The sequence below is a fragment of the Sinocyclocheilus rhinocerous genome, unplaced genomic scaffold (assembly GCF_001515625.1).
Source record: "Sinocyclocheilus rhinocerous isolate Xijiao unplaced genomic scaffold, SAMN03320098_v1.1 scaffold1570, whole genome shotgun sequence".
NCBI lineage: Eukaryota > Metazoa > Chordata > Actinopteri > Cypriniformes > Cyprinidae > Sinocyclocheilus > Sinocyclocheilus rhinocerous.
Genome location: NW_015664984.1, coordinates 184,291 through 205,275, shown reverse-complemented (window position 1 = coordinate 205,275; position 20,985 = coordinate 184,291). Strand labels below are relative to the sequence as shown.

The 20,985-nt window shown below is 39.3% G+C and overlaps 1 protein-coding gene across 1 annotated transcript; it reads left to right on the top strand.

The window, feature by feature from the left end:
• Window positions 1–11,481: 11,481 nt before the first annotated feature.
• Window positions 11,482–15,851, top strand: LOC107730536 (reticulon-4 receptor-like 2). Its single transcript, XM_016541388.1, has 3 exons — window positions 11,482–11,628; window positions 12,370–12,596; window positions 12,792–15,851. Exons 1-3 carry the CDS (start codon window positions 11,571–11,573, stop codon window positions 13,881–13,883), a joined length of 1,377 nt encoding a protein of 458 aa, XP_016396874.1. The 5' UTR covers window positions 11,482–11,570; the 3' UTR covers window positions 13,884–15,851.
• Window positions 15,852–20,985: the final 5,134 nt, after the last annotated feature.

Here is a 20,985-nt window from a genome sequence, read left to right as displayed (position 1 = left end):
TGCACATTTGGGTGCATTATGCAAATATTTCCACATAGTGGGGTAGATATGTGGGGGCGTGTTAGAATGAGCCGTTTTAGGGGGGCGTGGCAGAGTCTTAACTTTGATAAAGAATATCTCTTTGGTTTTGAGACTTTAGTCTTTGCAACTTCAGGGATCTTATCTATGCACAGTCAGCTTGTAACACTCCAAAGAGAAAGGAAAACTTGAAATCGCATCATATGACCCCTTTAAGTTAAACTAATCTAGCTGAAACAAAATAAGGTTTTAATTTTATTTTATTTCAGTTAACGTTTATTTTTTATATATTTTAATTAAGAATAATTTAAGTAGTGAAATTTTTTTTTTTTTTTTTATCATTTTAGTTTTAGTTAATGATAATAACCACTGAAAACAAATTATTCCTTGAATTTACTACATTTTTTAAAGGTAAGTGGTTGCAATCCATTTATTTTAGCTACTTTTTAATAAAAAATTTAGTTGACTAACTTTCAACATTTTTTAAATGTAGCTAAAATAAATTGTTTGCAAACACTTACCTTAAAAAATGTAGTATCATTTTTTTTCAGTGCATATAGTATGATCGCAAATGTGGTTTTACATTTATTCGTTTAGAAAATGCTTTTATCCAAAGCAACAAATCTGAAATGCAAGCAAAAGAAATAAACCAGAAGGTAACAAAATAAAAGCAAGACTTTTACTACAATGCCAAATTCCTGCAAGCACCAGGTGGTAGAAGTGTAAGCAAAAAGGTTGTGCAAAAGTGCTAGCTAGTTATTGTGTGCTCATGGAAGAGGTGTTTTCAGAGGTTTAGGTTGAATCTGAAAGCTTAGTCAGCTGACTTGTTGCCTTGCTGCTGAGGAATCATTGGCTAAAGGCCAGACACACCAAACCGACATAAAAAAAACTACGGACAACGGACAAATAGCATGTATGTTCTGTACATCTATACTAGTTGTTTATGTATGATCTTGTTGATCAGTCGGTCTTAACTTTCTTCATCCCAGGCAGCCATGTCATTATGAAAATATTGCATATTGCATGTTGGAATGCCCAGGTAAGATGAAGATGTAAAATTAGAAGAGCCATCTGTACTGTATGTGACCCCTTGACTTTGCTGTTTGCTTGCTTTCTTTACTTTCACTTTTTTCTTCATATGCACTCATCTGCTAAGCTGAACAGCCAGTCAGAGGGATCTGTCACACAATCTGCCCAAAACCAATTCACTGCAAAAGCCAAGCCAACAGTCGGTCAACGACTGTCTGGCATTGGCCAGCAGCTGACCGTCAGCTTGGTGTGTCACAGCCTTTAGCCAGTGACTTCTCAGGCAGTGCTTGAGCTTGAAGGTACCTCCTGAAACTGATTTCAGACGGGATTCTGAGGCTGCATAACTGTATAATGATCTATAACTCAACAGAGAGAACTTTGCTCATAACCACACAAATACTGAATAACTACTATACTAATTTCTCGCAAGAAATTAAGTATAAAGTTGAAAAAGTGGCAATATTTATACACAAACTGAATTGCAGCTGCAACTTTCAGATGCCATTGTTTTAGTTATGTTCAACTGTTATGCAATCGCACAGGATAGTGGATATCTTGCATGTTATTGGTCAAACTACTTTTCGATCATTACCTTCAGCAAGCATGAAAACAGGAAAACAAAGCCAAAACAAATCCTGGCCAGGACGCGTCCTGGGAAAATGGCACGTATGGTCACCCTATCATAGACAGCAAAGAATATAATCTACGCTGCCTTCAAAAATGAATCAGAAGACAGTATCTCAGCGCACAGGATGTGAAATGATCATTGGATTTGGATGTGCCTTGCTGGCTTCCTACCTCCGTGTGCTGCCTGCGGACGCAGCATTTTTCAGCTTTCAGACACAGCCTTATACAACAGTCCAATAAACCACAAGTTAATATCAAGTACCTATCGTTTCAGATCAAATTTGGTGGAATAATTATTTGAATTTTTTTTCCACCAATGCAAATAGTTCCAAAGCAAAAGCATCAAGCTTTGCACGTCGTTGAGTGGGTTTTCCAAGTCCCACTGCGATCTTAGAGCAAGAAACAAAAACACAGAAATTCTGACTTTTCCAGGCAAAACCATATGACAGTGATAGGTTTAACTAAATGTTATAAAGTCCCTTTGTGCCAAGTCATTTGGCGGCCATTTTTTTTGATGCCCCTGGACAGCTCTGATACTAATGCTGCCTTCACGTGCTATCAGAATTAAAGTAAATACAAGCTTCCTAGATGGAAATTGGACATAAACAGCCTTAGAGAGGCCTTATATGTCCATTTTCCGACTAGGAAACTCGTATTTACGATAATTCTGATAGCACGTGAAGGCACTATTAATAGTCAGAAAATCCTCAAAGCCAAAGGGTAAGCTTATGTTGCAATATTTAGCTAATAACTGCAGCTACTTTAGCTCAAATTTACTTTGATCAATATCAATCAATACTTTATTTTCCAGTAATTGCATGTGGGTGATTTAAAGCAGGAACGTTTTGATCTCCAATCATTTTTCTATGTGTGGTTCGTCTCCTCCTCTTTAAAGGGGTCATATGATGCTTTTTTAAAGATCATTATTTTGTGTATTTGGTGTAACAGAATATGTTGACATGCTTTAATGTTCAAAAAACACATTATTTTTCGAATACTGTACATTATTGTAGGTCCTCTATGCTCCGACTCTCTCAAACGCTTCCCTCCTTCTGACAAGCGCAGTCTGCTCTGATTCACGGAGAGACACATGAGTACGGTCCAAGCTGAGTATCACACAAGCACATTTCCACAATGCAGGGTCAGAGAGTTCTACTGTAGCTGTGTCTGTACACAAACACACAAACTTTACACATTTTGCCCTCAGAACACTTGCCCACACACCGATCACACACACAGAAGGCAGTGAGCAAACTAACACTTGCATCCATCTCTTTGAGTCTGACAAAGAGTCAGCGCAGAAAAGAAGGTGAGGAAGAAAAGAAGGAGTGAGAGAGAGGAAAACAGCACGGTAGAGGAGGAAAGTGAGGATGTCACCAACAGACAAAAAAAAAAAAAACAGAAAAAGAGCAAAGGAACGAGGCAGGAAGAGTTAGGAAGAACTGTAATCTCAAAAGGCACATGTGAGAGAGAGCAAGACTGTGCTTTGAGGGATTTAATAAGAGAGAAATGAAGGCCGACACTGTGGATCATCAATGACAGAGGAAACAGACGAGTGAGAAAATAACTGAAAGATGTGGGTCACGGTTATGCAACAGCTGCAAAGAGAACTCAAGGAGTGAAGAGTTTGCTACGCATGGATGTAGGTGTAGATATAGATGTAGATACAGACGTAGACATATATATGGGTGCCTATAGATATACATATAGCTTAGTGAGATTTAGATGCGTAGATGTAGATATAGTTAGGTGTCCATAGATAGAGACGTAGACAAGTACACTTTGGGTGCCTAGATAAAGATATAGATAAATGTAAATATAGATAGCTATGATAAGGTATAAGGTCAACCCAATTGACCCTTTGCAAAGAGCTTGACTGACAGGTGATCTGACGAATCATAATGCCGAATCTGCATCATCATATGATAAGCGATATCACACGAGCAGGGAGAGCAATATCACACGAGTGCTGTTTATCCTGAATATAACTGCAAATGTGATTTTATACAACAGTTCAGTAATTAAGTTAATATTGTGTTATATTTTAAACACAATATTGTCTGTTTTTGCTCAGTTTTGCCAACAAAAATATTACCTATAAAGCCACAACAGAACTGTTGTGCATCTCAGAGTTTACTGAATGAATCAGCTGTTTGAACAAATCGAGTGAATTAATTACTCATAAAGGAATTTGGTAACTGTTTTTGTTACCAATGACTTTCATTGCATGAACGAAAGAAAAAAAGTTTTTTCAAATTATCTTCTTTTATGTTCCATAGTTTATGTTTGGCTGTTGTAGCCTAAACGTTTATGTGTAATACATTTTATGTTGAATCAAATAAAATATTTATTTCTAAAGCTACTATTTGTGTCTACTTAATATTTTCTCATTTAACACAAAAATAGCTTTAAATGATCTTTTCGGGGTATTTTCACAGCCAAATGTAATTTGCGATTAATTAATCGCCACATCATGTAATTAAATAGATTAAACATTTTAATCAACTGACAGCCCTAATATACACACACACACACACACAACCTACAGAGATTTAGATGAGGTAAAAATGATAAATATATATATATAGGTGTAGGTATAGACAGATGTATGTATCTGTAGATATAGCGCATATCTATAATTATAATAGGCTGCATGTAATAATTGAGTATATCATTAAATTGCAGTAAAAACACAAAGACATCCCATATGCAGTTTTGCATTTTAAATAGAACAGCTTGAGAATATGAATATTTTTGTTATATTATGATGAAATTCTATTGATGAGAACCACAGCGCAGTGACGCAGACTTTACAAGAAATGCTTTACAAAAACATCAGTGACGTTCAGCTTCTTAGTGTACCAGAGACACACTTTGCACTTCGCGATGCATAATTAATAATCCGTCTCGCCCTGTACAAAGATCTGAGAGAGTCAGATGAACACTTTCTAGCCTCCTTTATTCACACTGAATCACATGGAGGTCTTTTCATGATTGTATTATTCTCAGCGTGGCGTACAATGGTGACACAAACCACAGTACGTTATGTGGAAAAGAAAAAGCTTTTCAAATGAAATCAAAGTCGCATCAGGCATTTGAACACAAAGCGTCTGAATGAAGCGCCACTATAGGCTGCTTTTTTTGTTGGCTTGGTTGATGTCATCACACACACACTTAAAGAAACCTGTGTGTATTTTAGTGTTGTGACACATTCAGTGTATTATGTTTACATTGAACTTACTGTATACTTAATTCTGTACCTTTACAGTTTGATTTACTCTGGCCTCAAAAACTATTTGGATGCCTAAGAATACTTTAAAAAGGTATAATATTCAATATCGAAATAAGTGGCATCTACAGTGGTAACACTTTGTTTTGATAGTCCACTTCAGACATTCTACTAACTAAGTAACATTGGAACTACAAGTCATTAAAGTATTACTGTTTGCTTAATATTATCATTTTATTTTGATGGTCCCCAACAGACATTATACTGACTATAAGTAACTTTGCAAGTACATCTCAACTTATTCTACTAACCCTAACCTAATAGTCCACTAATATTCGAATAAGAGTTAGTTGACTAGCTAGTAGAACTTCTAAAGTGAACTATCAAAATAAAGTGTAACGTCTATAACAAACTGAGTCATTTTTTGTTCTCAATATGATTTTTAGTGGATGCATACTATGAAATCAGGTTTGCTCAAATTCACAGGTGCCCTAGCAGAATAACCACAAGTGTAGTTCATCTAATTTACAATGGACATGTTGTTGTTTGGCCACCTAAAAGTGTAGAGGAATCGTATCCCAACCACAAAACTTTTTGTTGGAAAAGCGTGCTTAAGCTATCTTTCCCTAAAATAAACGGCATCTGATTTGATATTTATGTAGTTGTAAGCTGACAGTCATTTTAAAGTGTCAAGTGTCAAAACACTTTTCTGTAGATTCAGTTTGTGCATTGTTACAGAAATAGATCAAATCAGTAAATAATGGCTGGGGCAGGGTGCATGACTGCTGTATGAGAAACACAGAGAGGAAGTGGGTCTGTAAGTAGGCAGAGGAGAAAGAAAGACAATGATTAACCAAACACAATGCTTCTGTCAAGACGGACAGGAAAAGTCTGACAGCTTGTCGTTGTCTTTTTGTCTGAAGCGTGACTGGAAGTCTCTACCTAATTATAATCTTGTGTTGTCATAGCAGGCAGTGATGTATTAGACTGAAGAACTTTCCAGAAGGAAATGAGTGTTTCTAGAAGGCACTTTTACATCCCATGCAGGGGTTGAATTTATTAAAACAAACAAATTTTTACTTTTTGATTTTTGTTAGATCACATTAAAACAAATCTTGTTTCAGTATGATCTTAAAAGGATAGTTCACCCAAAAATTAAAATGCTGTCATTAATTACTCACCCTCATGTTCTTCCAAACCCGTAAGACCTTCGTTCATCTTCGGAACACAAATTAAGATATTTTTGATGGAATCTGAGAGCTCTCTGACCCTCCCATAGACAGCAAGGGTCCTTCCCTTACCAAAAAGTAGTATACTTCAAGTTTTAGCAAGGACATCGGTAAAATAATCCATGTGACATCAGGGGTTCAACCGTAATTTTACGAAGCTACAAGAATACTTTTTGAGCGCAAAAGAAAAAAAAAAAAACTACTTTTATTCAACAATGCGTCTCCTCCGCATCACCCTAGCGCCATTTTGGAGAATATCCACTGAACGTAAATTGCGTATGCTGTTTTGTGTCAGCTGTGCCACGCAGATACGCTGTTTATGTCGTTTACGCTTTGATTTGAACGAAAACAACCGAAGATCTGTTCCGAAGATGAACGGAGGTCTTACAGGTTTGGAACGACATGAGGGTGAGTAATTAATGACAGAATTTTCATTTTTGGGTGAACTATCCCTTTAAGAAATATATAATTATTGCATGTAGAATCATAATAGAAACTCATAGCATTTATTGTGTAAAAATTTTTTTTTTAAAAACAAATTATGACTGTCCCTCAGTTCTGGTCTGATATGACCTAGAATTTTGCTACTAATAAAGGTTTTATTTGCACTTGTTATCCAAGGACCCTCCAGTGCTGGTGAAGAGCAAGGATATGATGAAATGTGAGACTTCAAGAAAATATGGTATGAGAAATATGAAATGTGTGAAGAAAGGAAAACTCAAGGGAAATATCCCTTGCGAACAGAATATTTTCATTTTGAGTCATATCAAAACTGTAATTTTGTGAAATAAGGGTAAAAAATATTATTTAATTGTGTATTTGAGATCTAAAATGCTAGTTTAAAATAAAACCATTTCAAACTTAAAAACTTAAAATCCAGCCTGAACTTTTAATATTTGATGATGGAAATGTAATTTGTTCAAAACAAAATGGGAGGAAAAGAATGACAGAATATTTATTAGAGGGCATTTAATTTTGACTGCGCCAAAAGTGTCCATAATTGAAGGAACACTCGAATATAAGATTTGGGTCTTTCTGTGACTTTACTGAACAAGTATGTCACACTATTTTAGTCCTATGATCCAACTGGGATTGTTCTTTCTTACGCAGTCGAGGCAACATGCATTATATTTTACTTCTTCAAGTCTTCAAGATGAGCCACTTGAGCCAACATGAACGCTTCTAGTCAACCGCAGCATCAATTTTCAGCCAAATCTCTAGTGGACACTTTGTTTCGAGAAGCCCAGCGAATGTGTCTAAGATGGATTTCATCTAATGAGAGCAATCAAAGCACACTTTCAGAGGGGCTATTGGAGCAGATGCTCTATACAAGAGACATATAATAGAAACCGTTACAGAAGAGTCATATAAGACACATTTAATAGAAACATAATCCATATGTTATACTTGCTGCTGTAGACATTCTCAAATACATGGATAGCATGTTTAGAAGTTATTTACACCTATAGACTATAAATATTCATAAATAATTATGGAATTAATTGACAGGTGTAGGTGTGATGACAGTTTACATTAACATGAAAGGATCCTGACACTACCACCTCAGAATTTTACACAAATTCAAATATGTGAATATATACATGAAGGTCCTAATCAATGCAAAACATTGATAATAAACATATAAACTGTGCACAGGGGAGTATGAAAAGGCCCTGGGGACAAAAGCAGCAAGACATAAAGAGCTTAAGAAGGAAGAAATAATGAGCAAGCAGGGGAAACGGAGACATAGAGAAAGAGAGACAGAGAGTAAAGGGGGGCTGTGAAGGTACCATAGGGGTTTTTAACGTTTGATTGTGGTTCTGCATCATTAGATTCTCCTGAAACCTGATTACAGCGCTCTGGGCTTTGTTGTAGCTATTCTTGTATCCAGACGAGCAGAGCTAAGGGAATTACAGCACACAGGAAGAGAACAGTGACAGCCTCAGTATATGAGGTCACATCCGTAACGTAGCACTGTACGTATATATACTGTACTTCACTTACATAATATAAACAACAAAGATAGCTAGACTCAATATTACATTAAACTGAAACCATAAAAATGCACCACCTGAAAATAAATGACTTAAATGAAATTAAATAATAAAAACTTAAATTATTTCGGCTAGATGCCAAGGCAACATTTCTCATTTTTGTTTAGTTTAACTTAGGGTACTAAAATAACAAATTAAATAAACTAAAAGCAATAAATGATTTTAAAAAATAATAAAAATGTGCAAAAAAATTACTAAAACTTTGACTAAAATTAAAGTAAAACAAAAAAAATCTAATTCAAAATATTAACAAAAACTAATAATATATAAATTATACTAAAATAACACTGATTCCTAAGTGAAATATATATTTCCATTTCAAGTGTACGAAAAATGACTCTAAAAAAAGATTTTTTTATAGACCATTTCAGGGCATGATCCGTTTATGTTAGTCTCTCACATCCAAATTGTATTTTGGCAGCTCACTGTGTCTAGAGAAATATGAGCTGCCAAAATACAATTTGGGTGTAAGAGATAACCTGAATGGATAGTCAGTGTTTGGAAGGGAATAAACTGTCCCCCAATTATGTTTTATTACTATGTGTGTCTTTTTTGTTTGATTAACACAGAAATTAATTTAATACTGAGGTGCTGGTAAATTATAGCTGTGATGAAGCAGAAATAGTGACAGATCTTTTCTTTCGTATTGTGACGCACATCTGGGTGAAACAGATTATTGAAAAAGAAAAGAACGATCCATCAGTTGTTCATTGGATGAAAGCACAATGCAAGTTTGCAGCTGATAGTTAGAAAGTGGTGGAGTTTAAGCAGACTAAATGACTGGAGAGAAGCACGTAAAACATAAAGTTATGAAGTTTTTATTCAAAATGATTAGGTAAAAAATATATTTCATGTCAATGCAACTTTTTATTTTAAACTTTGTTTTATTTTCAGTTTATAAATGCTGTTTAGTATATGTACTTTTCCAAAAACCTTTGTATTTGACTCTTTTAAAGTAGCCAAATTACAAATTACGAGAATATGTAAACAAATGAAATTTCAGTTGTCATTTACTCAGCATATTGAGCCATTTTTCAAAATATCTTCTTTTGTGTTTCACAGTCATGCAGCTTTAAAACAACATCAGAGTGAGTAATGATGTCATAATTTTTACATTTGGGTAAAGTTCCCCGTAAATTTGGGGGTCAGACTCCTCCAAACCTCCCCTCCGCCCTCCATTATTTCTCAGACGCACAGCAAACTAATGAGGTTCATGACGCAGGACTCTAAAGTTATCAGAGCTGATTTTATTCCGCTATCTCTATGCAAGAGGGCAAAGCAAATCTGTCATTATATGTGGGCTGCCACTGTAGAGCACTCCCTTAGGGCACTACAAAGCCACTCTTGGAACACTACAGGGATACAGCTTTAATGCATTAGGCTGCTGGCCCGCACACTAATCAAGCCTTATGCGCAACATCCCTCTAAGTGCAGTCCCATATCCCTCTCGTTCCACTATCTATGAGTCATGTGTCGCTTCTTTGCCTTGTTTTTAATTCCATAAACCCCTCTTTTCCAACCACACTTTGTACTTCCTCTTCCCCCGTCATAGTCTTTTTGTTGTTGCTCGGTAATTCGTTTTCATACACAACTGTACCACGACCCAGAAGCTGTCAGTCATGGCATTCACTCGGCTGACTGTTGGTGATAGGGTAATATACATGAGACATGAAAACCCTCACACACACACTCACACGTCCAGCTGGTAGGTGTAGGTGGAGCGGGGAAAGCCTGTTCGTCCAGTCATCTTGTGTTTTTGTGGAGGTGGAGAGGGAGGGAGGAAAAGAAAGAGGCATCCAGAACTTGAGCGAATGGAGGAGGTGCTAAATAACAACATGGACATCCTCGGGTCTACTGTTGTCTTTCGGTTTGTCTGTCTGTTTATTACGAGGATCTCTGGAATGCTCGATTCTGATAGGTCAGTCGCACCACTGACCAGGGCAGCGCTTGTGTAACTGACCACTCACACTGAAATCCTATGTTTCCTTCATAGCTGTGCTTCTGTTTGGTCTCTTCATAGTGTCTACAAGAAAACTAATAAGACAATGATCAATGATTGCTTGAGGTTTGTTTTCCTGGACACACTTTTTTTCACATACATAATCAAATCCATTGGCCTCTGACCATCATGGCCTCCTAATCATCCCCATACACTGATTGGCTTCATCACTCTTTCTCCTCTCCACCAATAAGCTGGTGTGTGGTGGGCGTTCTGGCACACTATGGCTGCCGTCGCATCATCCAGGTGGATGCTGCACACTGGTGGTGGTTGAGGAGATTCCCCCGCTTTCATGTAAAGCGCTTTGAGTACCCAGAAAAGCGCTATATAAATGTAACTAATTATTATTATTATTATTAAATCATTTCAAGTCCATTTATTTGTTTATTTTTGTGCCAGAGTCCTGATCTACCTGCCCGGCTTTGTTTTGCGTTAATAAATGGCTGACTTTACATTATCCCTTACAGAAATGGTGCTGTATGACCATAAGCAGCACTTTTCACAAATACACTTTTAAAGTAATCAATATAATTGTCACAAAATATATTATTATTAGCTTTAATGATTCTATGTGAACTAGTGTTGTGAATGCAGCATATACCTATAATGCAAAAAGCTTTGGAGTACCTAAATGAGATACTCAAAGGAAAGTGGCTTATAGTTTAGCCGATTCCAGGAAGCTGCCCAAATAGGAGATGCTGAGACCAAATTTGGTATTGGTTTGTCTTTCCTTCCAGCAGTAAGTGACAGTAATTGCATTCTTTAGTCACCCATTATCAAATCCCTTAACCATTATCTCAGTGTTATAACTTTATATTTCTATATTTGAAGTCATGACTTGTGTCTCCAGAGCATAAAGTCTCCCCTGCAAACAATGCGTTTGTTTCATTCAGGCGTCTCATTAATAATGCGGAGGACAAGATAATCCAAAGGGACGCATAATCAAAAAAGCCAAGAAACGAGCCGTGTGCTTCTTTCATGTGCCTCGTGCGATCCTCCTCGCATGCTCTCAGCTCAGTCATTACCGGGCGCCGTGCCTGCGCTCCCCCGCCCTTTCCAACTACGTCTCCACAATCGTAACTCTGAGCTAAGACGTCCTACTTCCCTCTGTCCAAACTGGTGCGTTAGAGCCCTCCCCTCCTCTCTCCGCGCCGCCTTTTCCGTTTGCCACCCTCGCTTGGGCTTGACCCGACTGGTGACGTAGGAGAGATTCCGTGGTGCCCACAGCCGTAGGCGCGCGCTGCGCTCGGGTATAAATTGGGCCTGGGACCCATCATTCGGCACTCTCTCAGTCGCTCCGACTCGGGAACCAGAGCATCAGCGGAGATAGCAGGGAATCAGTCGCTAAACTCCTCAGGCTAACTCGCTCTCGGCTTTGGTTCGGAATGGAAACATCAACTTTTACGCGGAGCCAACGCAGCTCCATTGCGCACAATTTTAAGAGTGAGTTTCTGCTTCTTCTCTGTTCATCTTTATTGTAAATATGCTTTTGAAATGCTGAATTTCTTAAGTATTATATTTCTAAGTAATGGAAAAGAATGCATTTCAAATTATTTCAAGATTTAGAATATGACCAAACTGGCTTTCGAAAATGCTTGGTTTTACGCAGCATGGTTAGAATATATATTTTGTGCTTGATGCGTAAAATGTTTTGCATGAATGCTTTAGTGCTTTGAATTATGACTTTATTCAAACAAGTCTTAGCAAATGTACGAATATATTTAAAAGTTTAAAGTTACATTTGGAATTACATTTATATTCAAAGAGATCAAGAGAATAATATTCGGAGCTGTAGGCTGTAAAAATTGTGCTTAAAATCTGTCAGTAAAATTAAAGTTACAACAATGCAATTAATACAATGTTAAATCGCACTTTTTTCGACCACTTTAAAATGATTTACTTGTGAACTGAAATTCCGAAAAGTTCTTAATGAGAGAAATTATTGTCACAACGTAAATGGATGGAAACCAAGATGTTGTCATAATGAGTAAAACATATGAGTGCATTTGTAGTAATTAGTTCGGAGATTCGTGAATTTTTCCAAATCAAATCATTTTATTATCATGAATTAATGCAAAGGATAAGATGAGACTTACAGATAATTTTGGAGAGCTCTCCAAAATGGAAACTTGCGCTTTAGCTACTAAGACTGTGTGATGTGACGCGCTCTTCTCTTTCCATCAGGCGCGCTCTCGCTCTGGCTGGTTGTCTGGCTGGTCGTGGTAAAACCCGTTCCTGCGCAGAACTGCCCTCACCAGTGCGTGTGTTACCCGACCCCCATGACAGTGAGCTGCCAGGCGCAGAACTTCACTATTGTGCCCCATGGCATGCCCTACGAATCCCAGCGCGTTTTTCTGCAGAACAACCGCATCACTGAACTGAGAGTGGGGTCTTTTGCTTTTGGCACACAGGTAAGGAAGTGTATGTAGGCTCTATGTGTGCGACAGAATAGAACATTTAATATTTACATTTGTGAATATACATTTGAGAGTACATTTATGAGATATTTACTCATTTTGTATTCCTTCTCAATATCTTCACCTCATTACCTCTCCCTCCCTCTACCTTTTCCTTTCCTTTCCGTCCACCAATTCATCACATACCAGGTTTTGTGGCTCTTCTCCAACAACATCACCTGGATTGAGGCCGGTGCATTCAGCGAGCTGCGCGATCTGGAGGAGCTCGATCTGGGCGACAACCCTCACCTGCACCGCCTTGAGGGTGGAGCTTTCCGCGGCCTGGAGAAGCTCCAGAGCCTCCACATGCACCGCTGCCGGCTGGCCGCCCTTCCCCATGACATTTTCCACAAGCTCTACAGCATGCAGTTCCTCTACCTGCAGGAGAACCAGCTCCACTTCATCCAGGACGATCTCTTCGCTGACCTGATCAACCTCAGCCAGCTCTTCCTGCACGGCAACCGCATCCGCACTCTGTCCGAAAACGTGTTCCGTGGCCTGGTCAACCTCGACCGTCTGCTGCTGCACGACAACAGGGTCCGTCAAGTCAATCGCCGTGCTTTCCGCGACCTGGGCCGGCTGACCATGCTCTTCCTCTTCAACAACTCCCTGGCAGAGTTGCCCGGTCAGGCCATGCGTGACATCTCCTCCATCGAGTTCCTGCGGCTGAACAACAACCCCTGGGCCTGCGGCTGCGAGGCTCGTCCCCTGTGGGAGTTCTTCAGAGGCGCCCGTGTGTCCAGCTCCGAGGTTGTGTGCTCATCCCCAGCTTCTCGTCGTGGAGAGGACCTGCGCTTCCTGAGGGAGATGGACTTCGCCCTGTGCCCTCTTCCCGACCCCAGCTCCCTCTCTGGCACCACCACCACCACCTTCAGCACCAAGACCCGCTGGTGGTTCTCCAAGCACAAGCCCGTCAGCACTTCCAAGGGCATCTTTGAGAAGACCTCCGAGACCAAGGCATACCCCTTCAAGTCCCAGTATCCCTCAATCACATCTACATCCACAAAATATGAGCTTGGGGAGGAAGAAGCTCTTCTTCCCAAGCTTGACCCAGAAGAGTATTGGGCCAACTATGGCAATGAAGATGCCGGCATCACCTCTCTGCGCTGCTTTGAGCTTGAGTGCCCTCCCGAATTCGACTCTCTGCCACCATCTTCCTCTACTTCTCACTCCTCATCTTCTGTTCTCTTACTACTCTCCATGTCTGCTTTGACTGTCTGCATCCATCTTCTTTTTGGCTGAATCTGTTTATCTCAAGAAGAACACTCTTCCCCCTCATTTTTCTCCTCTCTGGAGGAGGGAAAACCCTGTTTGCTCAATTTAACTCTTCAATGCCTTGATTCCTGTTTACTATCAGCCTCACCTGTATCTCTGTTCTGTTCAGTTCGAGCCTCTAGTTCCTGGTATCTAGAGGGCACTAGACTGATTTAGGATACAGTGGGTAAGCAGGGAACGTTGGGCAGTACAGGCCCTTAATGGAAAGTAATGAAAGCTGTTCAGAGGGCTTGGTTAGTTAAGCAGATACTCGGTCCTTCTTTTTTTGAGGACAAGTGTATTCTAAGGCATCTCTGTTACAGTCAGTGCAGACAAAGGATAGAAATTTCCATCTTAGGTTTACGTACAATATTTGTATGCTTTTAGACTTTTCAGCCACTCTAAGTGCTTCTATGATAGTTGTAATTATAGCTTGTGATGTCACTACGACACCCTCTTTCCAACAACGCCACAGCTCCATTATTTCAGTAGTTAGTTGGTAACAATAGCATAATGAGCAAATCTTTTGATTCCCTTTGGAAGCAGCGATCGAATGTTATACTTGGTCTATTATAACAGAAGGGTCTCAAAATCATTCAGGACTCGAAAAGCACAAAAAGGAACGGTGTGCAGCAGCGAAGCAAGACAGACAAAGCACAATGGAGTGATGAGTTTGAAAGTGTTGTAATACAGCTATAATTTAAGATGCACGGAGAGAGCGAAAGCACACGCAGGAGAGACAGAGAGCATGCACAAGAGAAGGCGAAAGAATTCATTACATCACATACCAGCTATGACAGCAATTATCACTTGTGTAAATATGACATCTTGGCAGAGGGAGCTGTAAATAACGCTATGAAAGGCCTTATGCTTGTCACTGTTCTGAATGGCCAAGAATGTCACTGTGAGTAACGTCTGTGATATTATTTCTATGGTAGTGCATGGAAAGATCAATCAATGGTGTGAGAGAGTGTGAATGCCCTTTTTTTACTGTATGTCTTTCAAAATACTGTTAATATGTTGAGTTATTACTGTAAAATACACTACCTACATTGTTCTAAGACTTCCCTTTGTTTATTCTTCTTTTCAAATTCAAATGTAACTGATTGTCTCTGAATATTCCAGCAAATTCCATCCTTTCTCATTTAAAGTATCAATTTGAAATCAAACCAGTCAACAGCTTGCAGCTATAGTCAAAAAAAGAATTGGCAAAATGCTAAAAACTAGGACTGAATCCAAGACAAGGCAATATATGAAGGACACTGTGGAAAGACTGTTTCTTGAAATGAATTGATTACTGAAGAAAAATGTGCTTACTGACAGATTGGTCAACATTCAGATTAATGTCTACCATTGGTCATGAACATGTGAGGAGGGAAGGTGCAACTAACGACTGTCTGGGCTGCTCTTGGTGAGCTTGCTGAAGGCAATGGCTTTCTTTGGTGGTCTTTGCCTATTCCCTCCTCTTTCAAACTGCAATAAAGAATCAAAATGCTTTAGGGAAAACAAACAGAGAGGGCAAGGACAAGAGGAGAGAGAAAAGGAAAGGAGAGAAAGAGAAAAAGAAATGCACGGAAAGCAGAGGTGGATGTGGGCGGTAGAGGTGAAGAGATAGATGATAAAGGATGGACATGCTGATAAAGAGAAATGCAATCTAAAGTTCCTTAATACAATAGGTAAAGATCTACTGTTAATTCCAGCAATATCCTGTTTTGTGTTTACCCTGAGACAGTACTGAAACAAATAATACTGATCTTTTTGTCCCTCGGATGTTACCATGACACATTTATGTCTTACAATGTTTGTTCGATGTGTGAATGTATCTCAGCCGAATGGGTAAGGTCAAACTGCCTTAAGGTGCTCTCGAGTGACCATGTTTGTGAGGTTGCTCATATAGATGACCAAAGCATTAGTTATACCTTTTTACCCAGAATGTATGCATCGTAAGAATGTGAAAGAATGAGCTGTTCAGTCTTTTCACTACAACACAAAGTGATGGACAGAAAGCATGACAAAAGAATAAATGCTTTTCTGTGAATACGAAACATCTCTGGTGTGGGCGTATTTTCTTAATATCTTCATCCAACGGCTGTGACTCTACAGCAAAATCTCGCATGTGCCTTCTCTCCCTCGCATCTCTCAGTCTGACCTCCCTTGACACATACAGACAGACAGACAAATAGACAGCCGGTGGTCTTTGCCTATTCCCTCCTCTTTCAAACTGCAATAAAGAATCAAAATGCTTTAGGGAAAACAAACAGAGAGGGCAAGGACAAGAGGAGAGAGAAAAGGAAAGGAGAGAAAGAGAAAAAGAAATGCACGGAAAGCAGAGGTGGATGTGGGCGGTAGAGGTGAAGAGATAGATGATAAAGGATGGACATGCTGATAAAGAGAAATGCAATCTAAAGTTCCTTAATACAATAGGTAAAGATCTACTGTTAATTCCAGCAATATCCTGTTTTGTGTTTACCCTGAGACAGTACTGAAACAAATAATACTGATCTTTTTGTCCCTCGGATGTTACCATGACACATTTATGTCTTACAATGTTTGTTCGATGTGTGAATGTATCTCAGCCGAATGGGTAAGGTCAAACTGCCTTAAGGTGCTCTCGAGTGACCATGTTTGTGAGGTTGCTCATATAGATGACCAAAGCATTAGTTATACCTTTTTACCCAGAATGTATGCATCGTAAGAATGTGAAAGAATGAGCTGTTCAGTCTTTTCACTACAACACAAAGTGATGGACAGAAAGCATGACAAAAGAATAAATGCTTTTCTGTGAATACGAAACATCTCTGGTGTGGGCGTATTTTCTTAATATCTTCATCCAACGGCTGTGACTCTACAGCAAAATCTCGCATGTGCCTTCTCTCCCTCGCATCTCTCAGTCTGACCTCCCTTGACACATACAGACAGACAGACAAATAGACAGACACACACACACACACACACACACACACTCTCTCGACTCCTCACCGCTTGTAAAGTTCTTTGAAGGCAACATCATTCACTATAACATGCAGTTACCATGCAACGCACTGGCCGCCATTCAGAGCTTCAATTCAGAGTTGCAGAGTATGCAAGAAGTGTGTGCGAGTAAACGCACCCCTGAGGCTGACAAAAAGATGATGTTATTGGAAAAGGTATTCACAAAGCACTCCAGCTGTGTTATTGAATGGTCATTGTTAATTCAGATTCAGAAAGCCTTTCTTTTTCTTTCTGTCTTTCTGTCTTTAGCAGATGGCTCTCACTGAAAGAGCAGCAAGATGCAGAGAGTTTGCTTCAGTCTCCCACCATGTGCAAAGTCAGGCTGTGCTTTACACAAACGTGTACGCATACATACACACACACACATACGTGTGAGTCCCAGTGAGAGGCTCAAGTGCCTTTTCTCTCAATTCCACAGTAAATCTACCATGAAAACTACTGCCAACAGGCTGTTTCATCTGCCATCCAATGCTCAATCGTCAGCCTGTTTGCGTTACAACTTGCACTGATTGCGGATTAAAGATATCAGTGTGATGTGAATCACAAATTTTGTGTCAAAATTTTGTAGACTACAATTACTCTATTACTCAACTAATCAACCAACTGAGTAAACTGTGTATGGCCGATTATGACGCATGAGGCTATTTTCGGAATCAGGCCTTTGAATGGAAGACATCTGCATCGCGATGCCCCCATTGGACGGAGTACAGTTGCGCAAATAGTCCCTTCATCATCCCACCCACCATCTGGTTGAGCCCATTGGCTGTCGGCCACGCTACTCAACAATGAGACACAATGAGTTGGCTGGCAATCTAGGGGTGGCGACCACGTCAATATCGCTGAATATTAGATGAAGAATGAGTCACTGAATCACATGAATGGGGGATATGTGTGAGGAAGAAAGAAATAAGAGGCAATGACTTGCTTTCTCTTTTTTTATTTGTGTGTGCGTGTGTGCGAGTGAGTTTACCGGAAGTTGCTCATCACAGCAAGAGTTTGGAAGTGTTGGTAATCGCCCCCATGAAAAGAAATGTCAAATAAATACGGTTACTGGTACATATCGACACATACACATGAACACCCCTTTGGTGTGTTTTTCAGTTCATTTAACATGCAAACTTTTGTGAGCTGAAATTGCATTTTCTCTCTATGAAACATTATTACAAAACTTATAAGCACACATTTCTCATTTCTAGCTGCTGCTGGGGTTTCATTCAGTATAAATTAGCAATGATTTTAAATATATTCCCACATCTCTGTCTAGCGTGCAGTTCAGCACAGCTCAAAGCTCTCGTTATTACATATTCTGTTTTTTTTTCACACTTTCTCTTCTTTCGGTCTTTCTGCTCGGTTTGTTGCCATCAGCTCCTCTCTCACCCCTCTCTCACCTTTTCGCTCTCAAGTTTTCCAATTCACTCCCTTGGTTTCCTCACTTTCTCCAGCTCTTCTTGACATGAGCATGTCGCCTTTTTCTTCCTATCACTCATCTTTCTTGACTCTCCCCTCTTTTCTCCCCCTTTTTTTGGGCTTAATTATAGGTGTTCTGAGCCCAGTGCTGTTGAGTAATGAACCCAAGGATCGATTTGTGTTGGAGGCCCAGAATTTAATGATGTCCTCCTTAATGATTACCAGCATGGCTATCTGTTGCGGGACGAAAATAAAAAGTGGAGGGGGTGCTAATTTGATGCGTCAACTCCCTTTCATCCCGTAAACACACTGACAGGTTTTTATCTCACATGTTTTGATGTGTTTTCAAAGTGTAAGGAGAGAGCTGTAAAACTCATACTGCTCTGCGTAAATGGAGGAAAGAGACAGTGGCTGACGTTAAAACTTGAAAGGGAACCAAAAAGGAGACAGAGAGAGAAAGACAGACTGCCAGAGACATCAGCAGGGCTGAAATAGTGTGTGAAACGGTGAATAAAATGCAGAGAGGAGTGAGAGGAGATGTGAGATATTTGAGTCACATTCTTGGCAGATTCCGGCGCCACAGACATTTGGAGAGTTTATGAATTGCGTATGCAAAGTCGCACACACATACACACTCATTTAGCCCTAATCACACATTCGCAGAGCGCTGCACTCTTCCCGCAGTGAGGCAGACGGTTTTCAAATGGAGTGCGTCATCGCTCTCATCAGTGGACCATGGAGGTTTCACGTGCCTCCACTGCCTGCGTTGCAATCTTACAACATACCTGCAACTCAACTGTTTGATGGTACTCTAAATATGTGACCCTGGACCACAAAACCAGTCTTAAGTGTCAATTTTTCAAAATGCATGCTGGCTGAATAAATAAGCTTTCCATTGATGTATGGTTTGTTAGGATAGGACACTATTTATACTATTATTATTACGAGATGCAACTATTTAAAAATATGGAATCTGAGGTTTTGAGTCACATTCTTGGCAGATTCCGGCGCCACAGACATTTGGAGAGTTTATGAATTGCGTATGCAAAGTCGCACACACATACACACTCATTTAGCCCTAATCACACATTCGCAGAGCGCTGCACTCTTCCCGCAGTGAGGCAGACGGTTTTCAAATGGAGTGCGTCATCGCTCTCATCAGTGGACCGTGGAGGGTTCACGTGCCTCTACTGCCTGAGTTGCAATCTTACACACATACCTGTAACTTAACTGTCTGATGATACTGTTTTCATGTTAACTTAAAGCAAAGATCTTAATCCTAAACAACCCTATTCACTGCACTCATACAATACTAATTAAAGCTGTCAGTTAGGGGAGACAGTTCACCCAAAATAAAAATTCTGTCATTATTTACTCAATCTAAAGTTACTTCAAACCTGTATGTGTTTCTATTTCTGTTGAGTACAAAACAAGATGTTTTGAAGAATATTGGTTACCAAACAGTTGCTGGTAGCCATTGACTTCCATAGTAATTTGTTTTCCATACTGTGGAAGTCAATGGCTATACCAGCAACTGTTTGGTTACCAACATTCTTCAAAATATGTTTTTATGTGTTCAGCACCTAACTGGTTGTGAAAAAGCAAGTCAATCAGCAGCAGTATGGTTAAGCTTGGGGTAGGTGTAAGTGTGGGCTTTAGGGATTAGAACCAAGAAATTTGTTCTTTTCAGAAAATAGTTTCCCATTCTACACCTGATATTTTGACACTGTTTTCTCACCTTCAAAATAATTTGGGGTTATGTTCTGTTACGTTTTTAAATTAAAAAAAATATATATATATATATATATTTTTTGCAAGCATGCTCTGACACTTTTGTCTCGTTGGCAACCAAGTACACCAACTATTAAAAATAATACTTTCAGTAGCAAAACTGTCATAAAAGTGACCAAAGTTGAGGAAACACTCCCTTAGAATTTACAGTTGCTTGGCATATTTGATTTTTTCCACACTTCCAGTCTGACCTCTCCATATAATGCATACTGCTTTTTGCATATGATCTATTAGGGTGTCTTTTAGAGTGGATCTTTTAGAAATACATATTTTAGAGTGGATGTCTTTTTTGTGAATGCACTGAAGACAGTCTGAGAATGACCAAAACATGGTTGCAACTTCATCATCTGTCATTTTTTAATGCATTTGGTTTTATGCATGTGAAATTTTTGGCTAGTTGACATGACATGTCAAGCAGCAGCAGCTTATCATGTGTGAATTATTATGTGAAATGCAGGCTACAAAGGACGTGCCAAGATGATGCACCAAGACAGCTGCCACAAAAGGTAAAAACACAGGAGTGTCACTGACTAGGCTTTTGAAAACCACCAGTACCATCTGCTTGCACTTATTTCTGCAAAGCTAGATCACACATTTGCTTGCATGAAGACCAAATCAGTATCCAAATTGGATCTAACAGCAGAGATGAGATGCACACTTTCATCTCTAAGGGGCCGTTCATGCAGGAGGTTTTCTTGCATTGCATTCAAAACAACTAGACAGGGCAGAACGCAGAGACAGTCTCCAGACGTTTTTTTTTTTCAAAGCTGAACTATTTTTAACTAGACGTGACATCTTATAAACACATCACTTATGGCAGATGACGCTAAAAAAAAAAACATCAATATCCTGAGATCCTGACTAGTCCCAGAACCTAATATATATATATATATATATATAT

Bases quoted from the DNA above. Each gene is read 5' to 3' on its own strand.
- LOC107730536 (XM_016541388.1), top strand. From the start codon at position 11,571: ATGGAAACATCAACTTTTACGCGGAGCCAACGCAGCTCCATTGCGCAC. The intron at 11,629-12,369 runs GTGAGTTTCTGC...TCTTTCCATCAG, and splicing joins CATTGCGCACAATTTTAAGA to GCGCGCTCTCGCTCTGGCTG. The intron at 12,597-12,791 runs GTAAGGAAGTGT...ATCACATACCAG, and splicing joins CTTTTGCTTTTGGCACACAG to GTTTTGTGGCTCTTCTCCAA.